This window comes from Trachymyrmex cornetzi, unplaced genomic scaffold, assembly GCF_001594075.2.
Source record: "Trachymyrmex cornetzi isolate Tcor2-1 unplaced genomic scaffold, Tcor1.1 scaffold393, whole genome shotgun sequence".
Classification (NCBI taxonomy): Eukaryota; Metazoa; Arthropoda; class Insecta; order Hymenoptera; family Formicidae; genus Trachymyrmex; species Trachymyrmex cornetzi.
This window is the reverse complement of record NW_017298673.1, coordinates 273,577-279,608: the sequence shown is the minus strand read 5'-3', so window position 1 is coordinate 279,608 and position 6,032 is coordinate 273,577. Positions and strand designations below refer to the sequence as shown.

General features: G+C 36.9%; 1 protein-coding gene across 1 annotated transcript; it reads left to right on the top strand.

Annotated features, from left to right (window-relative positions):
* Positions 1–531: 531 nt before the first annotated feature.
* Positions 532–2,161, top strand: CPR5 (cuticular protein 5; the record flags this gene model as incomplete). Its single annotated transcript, XM_018512174.1, is given in 4 exon segments — positions 532–617; positions 619–713; positions 1,426–1,658; positions 1,955–2,161. Coding segments are annotated over 4 exon segments (621 nt in total), but the record flags the coding sequence as incomplete, so codon positions are not given.
* Between the last annotated feature and the right edge of the window lie 3,871 nt (positions 2,162–6,032).

Here is a 6,032-nt window from a genome sequence, read left to right as displayed (position 1 = left end):
CACACACTTCTACAGTCACAACGAAGTCCAAAAATGGGTGGATGAACGGATCGCCTCGAAAGACACCGCGTTCTACCGTCATGGGATTGTCCTGTTACCAGAGAGATGGAGAAAAAGTAGTAGAAAATGGAGGAAATTACTTTGATTAAGGTATTCATTCATCTTCCCTTAGAAACAAATCAATTTTGGAGACGAAAAAACGGCAGGAATTAAGTTTAAAACCTAATATATATATATATCCCGATTTTTTAATAAATTATAGTAATTTTTAATAAACTATAATATTTAAAATTTTGATAAACTAAGAAGCTAACAAAAAGCGAGAAAAATTATTAATTTTTTATTTAATTTATTTAATTTAATTTTGTTTTTTGAATTCCTGGAAAGGTATTAAATAATGAGATAATACTATTATCTCAGCCGGAATTCACAAACCCAGATCTCTTTCTTGAAAAGTTTTCCTTTCTTAGCCGTGTTGTGTATTCACATTATATTTTGTTTAATATTGACAATAATATTTGATATCTTCTTAATGCGCAGATTATCAGCTATTTTATTAGCGTTTTATTGGCTGTTGTCCGCGCCGGGATCGTTGAACCGGATGCAACTGCAATAGTCGTCGCAACAACCAGCTACGACGGTTATCAAAGCCGAAAACTACGATTCTCCTCGGTATAGCCTCGGATATAACGTGGCAGATGGTTTCATGGTGCGTTTCTGCGATATAATTTGTAATCCCACAGGGAATGACTGATCCGCACAGTCATTTGGGCTTGGCGAATCCATGGACCAATTCAATACACTGCGGACACTCAATACACGGTACATTTATACATCAAATATATTCATACTTATACATTTCTATAATAATGCAATAAACATTTGAGGGAACAAAATACAATTCAATCTATATAACGTAAAGAATAGGAATAAAATTTATATACTATATATATATATATAGTAGGTGTTTGATATAGATAGAACAGCAAATAGCGAAAGCTGAAGGTTATTTTTTATTTACATCAATTAATTTAAAAAATGTAATTTGCAAATAAATTATATATATATATATATAATTAACGATTTAACGAAGATTAAAAATAAACAATATATAGTAGTAAAATCAAATCTTAATTCAACAAGAAAATGTCTGGATTTAAGCAGGACTTCGTAATTAAGAGAAAGTTAAGCCGAAACGACATTTCCGAACGTTCCAAATTCACAGAGTGGATTCCTGTCGATATCTCTTAATTCAGCTATTTGTTGTATCTGTTCATCGGATTCGTTCCATCGAATTAGAATTCAAGAACTTTGTCGGCAACTTAAATTAAAACACCGGTCGAGACAATTGCGCGCTTTTCCGTGAGAACGTCGCACGGAACTTTGGTCGAAGTATTATGAACGCATACTCTTATACTTTTCAAGACGACAACAAGGCGCAGGAAGAGACTTGCAACGGCAATGTAGTTCACGGAAGTTACAGCTTAATCGAGCTCGACGGTTCCAGGCGCACCGTCTCCTACGCGGCCGATCCTATCAACGGTTTTAACGCGGTCGTGCAACGGGACCAAGACATCACGGTTAAAACCATCGCTGTCGCTGCACCCCTTCCTGCAGCGACGTTATGTCCCGTGATCGCTGCAACTGCACCAGCAGCAGTTACAATCCGTCCAGGTTGGTAATCCAGTTACTTTTTCTCTCGGTCCATTAGTCTCTTCGCGAGATAGAAGGACAGAAAGAGAGATCTATCGCGGGATTCTTTGGTGGATTTGAGGATTCGCTGGCTCTCTTTCTCACCGAGAATTGTCAAAGAAAATGCGATACCGACGAGAGATTCTGTACGCTAAATCGAGCATGAGAGAGAGAAAGAGAGAAAGAGAGAGAAGAGAGTTGCTGCAAAATTCTCCACGTTGCTGAAAATGTGAAAATGCACGCGCGCACATTTATTATGCAGGCGATTGTCGTGGATGCACCCCTGCTGAGGCAGTCGTTCATCTACGGATCTACGCTGGCCGCGACAAATGTTGCCGTCGCGAATTCAGGACTGGTAGGTCTTGGTGAAAGCTTGGGAGTCAGATCGAGATCTCTCTACGGTGCACAGACCGTCGCGTCGTCGCGTTATGGCAGCGGCAATGTTGTGAAAATTCACCAAGCAGCGTAGTTCCGCCTCGATTGACGCTACTCGGCTTCCTCTTGCGACGCAATCGGAAATAATCTCCATCCGTTTGCCTGCGCATTACAATCTTTTTATGCATCGCATAACCGTTTAAAATATAAAATATACAAAAAATATTTCAAATGTAGGAGAAGGTATATTTGAGAAATGTAGATTATGTATATACAGAGAGAATATCGTTATATGGAAAGAACGGTTTTTTGCTGAAATATTAACAAATTTAGTTAATTGTAGATCTTTGAAAATAATTTTGTTGTATCATGAAAATAGTTATGTAAAATGCTTAAACAATGGCAATGCTGCAAAAAAGTTTTAACATCTTACCGGTGAGAACCCTATATAAATTATTCTAATGGTCCAAACAGAATTATTTTTATGGTGATCTCCTATAGAGGAGAAGGTAGTATTGAAACCATTATATTTGATATTTTATACAATAATTTGGTTAATAATCGATATTTAAATTTAAAATTTAACGCAATTTGTCAAAGTGTTGTTCTATTGATTTCTAGACTTAAAGTTACAAAGTGTATTAATTTGGACATTGTTTATAAAAATGTAATGACACTGTAGATCTGGTCAGAATTGAAATACAGAATAAAACATCCGGAATTTACTGCTGAATTCGAATAAACGCGGGGTAAATGTGGAACTGTGACGCGCAAGGGAAGCCGCGTCTCGACAGTCTCAAGTAATCGATGAATGACGGCTTGATAAGTCGAAATGAAGTTGACATCGACGAGAGAATACGAGGGAAGAAGATCAGTGGGGTTTAGGAAAAATCACCGTTAATGGCGCGACCAAAGGATTTCCGCGGGGCTTTTTTACGAGCATTCGCGCTCAGTCGAGTCGAGATTCTTAGCTTTTCAACAGCAGACGCCGCTGCTTAGTTGCTTTTTTCTGCCACCATCCATCTTTCGTCGTCGGTCCGTGCGTCCTCCGTGTCTGCTATCTTCTTAAGCCCAGTTCCGTCAGCGCGTCCGCCACACATTTCTTAGTTAAACGATTTTTTTTTTTCGATCGGTCGTCGTAACATCGCCGAGCTATAGTTCTAACGACTATAAATGTTGACCTAATCTCCCCGCAATCTCGGATCGGCGCAACGATGATGAATTATTCAGCAAAATTTCTCGCGCCAATAGTTTTGACCAAGATCTGATGAATAATTTCTTGCGTTGCCAAGATATTCGTAATTAAACCCTCGTTATTGTCTCTTTATGAATGTCAATTATCTTACAAAATTAAACGTAGAAATTTTTAAGTCATTTTAATGTCATTATAACTGTTTGTTCTGCTTGAGATTATGTAACGCACAATGCTTTTTAATTCTCCATTTATAATTTGAGTCTTTTTTGATAAATAAAATATCACTCTCAATTTTATCAAACTTTTCCGAAATAAAAAAAAGCGGAGTCCGGTTCTTAAAATGTCTTATCAAAAGTTAATTGGTAATGTAATATGGAGATGTTAAAATGCAACCCTGAATTTTTTCACATTTTTGAAAAGCCTAGAACAGTAAAAAAAACAAATTGCAGACGGAGAATTAAACATACATTATAAATTATACAATGTTTAGGAAGCAAAGTTTAGCTAGTTTAAAAGATTGAAGATATTATACATCTTGCAGTCTCTCATACTTTCAGCATCGTGCAACCAAGCTGCTCCCGCAGTCATATTCCGCGAAAATGTAACGTCATGTAATATATTCTATTGAAGGTGATAGAACTTGGGTTTATATTCTATCAACATGAATCGCATCAATGTAATTTCCAATATCGCGCAATGCTATCCGACGAAGCTTAAACATGTACATGGTAATTTAGGCGTATAGTAGCGCAATACCATATCGTTATACGAAGGGTGCATCAAGCACGAAGTCATACACAAGTAAATATGTACCTACTGATGTAGAGGCAGAACTAACAAGCAGTATCGATTAGTCTGCTGGTCTTTATATATATCGCGACGTCGCGTCGTCTTCGGTTGGAAATTAATTCCCTTAAATGCTATTGAGGAACGTTCTAACTGCAAAACTTTAGTTCAATCTTTCCAAGATCTTTTAATCATCTCTAGTTAATTAATGTATCGCAATTAAAATATAAATATTGATTTTGTTATCCTAGTTTATCAGAAAGACCGACAATGCGTGCTCAGGAATATCGCAAGATTCGGTATAAACGCGGTTTGAAATTTCATCTCACGATGCAACAGTTCTTAACGTCATCTGATTATCACCATCGAACGGCAAGACCCAAAACTTGCCGGGAATCAGGAAGTTGTGGTAAATCCGGTACTCGATGAAACTTTGAACTTCAGAGGCACCCCAAACATCTGGAAACATATGTGCGTTAACTGATGTAGAGACTCCGGGAAATTCTAATGGAAAACATTCAAACGACGTTGTTGTAACGTGCTGTAGGATATTTATGTTATTGCCTAATTAAGTCAAGACTAATTTTTTCTATGTGACAATTTAATTGTACATTGGGAAATCTCTTAATATTCTTGAATAATATTGTAATTTATAATTGTGTACGGGAGGAATAGTTTTGCTGAAGTAATAATTCCGAATAAATACAGCTAAATCTGTAAAAATTGTATTGAACTCATAGAATCAAAATAATTATGTACGACATTCAAGCAAGTTGTTTAAGCTCTTGAAAAATTATGCATTTATGCAGAACTTGAAAAAATTTTTGCTAAGAAAAGACTAAAATCGAAGAATTTGCGACACCCGTTATGGAATGTTCAAAGAAAGGTCCAAGTTCGAATCCTAGTTGGAGTAATATTTTTTGCAATAAATTATTTATAGCTTTTTAAGATGCTTACTGCATTATCAAATTGCTTATCAGTTTAATTTACGACATTACTATTCCAGTTCGGAGTGCGATTGTGTTTCAAGACTGAAAATGATTTTGGTGCGCAGATCGCAGAACTGGATGTATGTAACATATATTATTCACATCGAAATATTATTTGAACACTAAGATCCAGTTCAGACTGATAAGGCTTTCATTATTCAAGTCGTGTATTCATACGATCTTATAAGACACTGTTAATTTACGTAATAAAATACGATTAGTCCTCGTATCGTACTTTTTAAAAATGAAATAAATACATAATTAGACATTAGAGAGAGCTAATTGCTAGAATATTAAACCTTTTTGCAGTATCATGCTTAAGTTTCCTACATAATTATTTTAATGATCCAACAAAATTATCTTCAGATCTGTATCTAGTAAATTTTTAGATATTTCAGTAAAATTGTTCTTTCCGTATACATATAAAATAGATATTTAACGTTTCTTTGGTTCAAAAGATTTTTGGTATCCGTCAGCACTATCCGTGTGCCGCCGGGAGTGTTTCCGCTTTGTCGATCGTGTGGCATATTCCTGTGGAGTCTTCCGGGAAAGAAAGTTCCGAGTTTCTCAAGTATTTCGGTTTCTGCGAAATCTCGAAAACTTCTCTTTCTCTCGCGTGCGAACTTACCTTTATTATTCGTGCCGAGAGGCTGTACACAGACAGCGAAAGTTTCGGCTTGCTCAACCGTTTCTTCGCATTTCGGCATTTCCGATCATAACTAATAATGCCGCAAACGTATACCTGATCTGTAACTCAGCACGAGGCGTATCTATTAGAGAATAAAGAAAGGGTGAACGAGAGATAAGGGGCAATAAAGAGCGGTAATCGCACGCGGATTGCAAGTGCTATGGCAAAGGCGACGGGCGGTGCGCACGATGGCTGGCTCGGATTTTAAAGGGTGGGAAGGATACGATATTTCAGAGTGGCGACAAGGAGCAAGCCTGCTCGCCACTGGCAAATTAATTAAATTCCTACAAGCTGCCTGGGTAAGTCT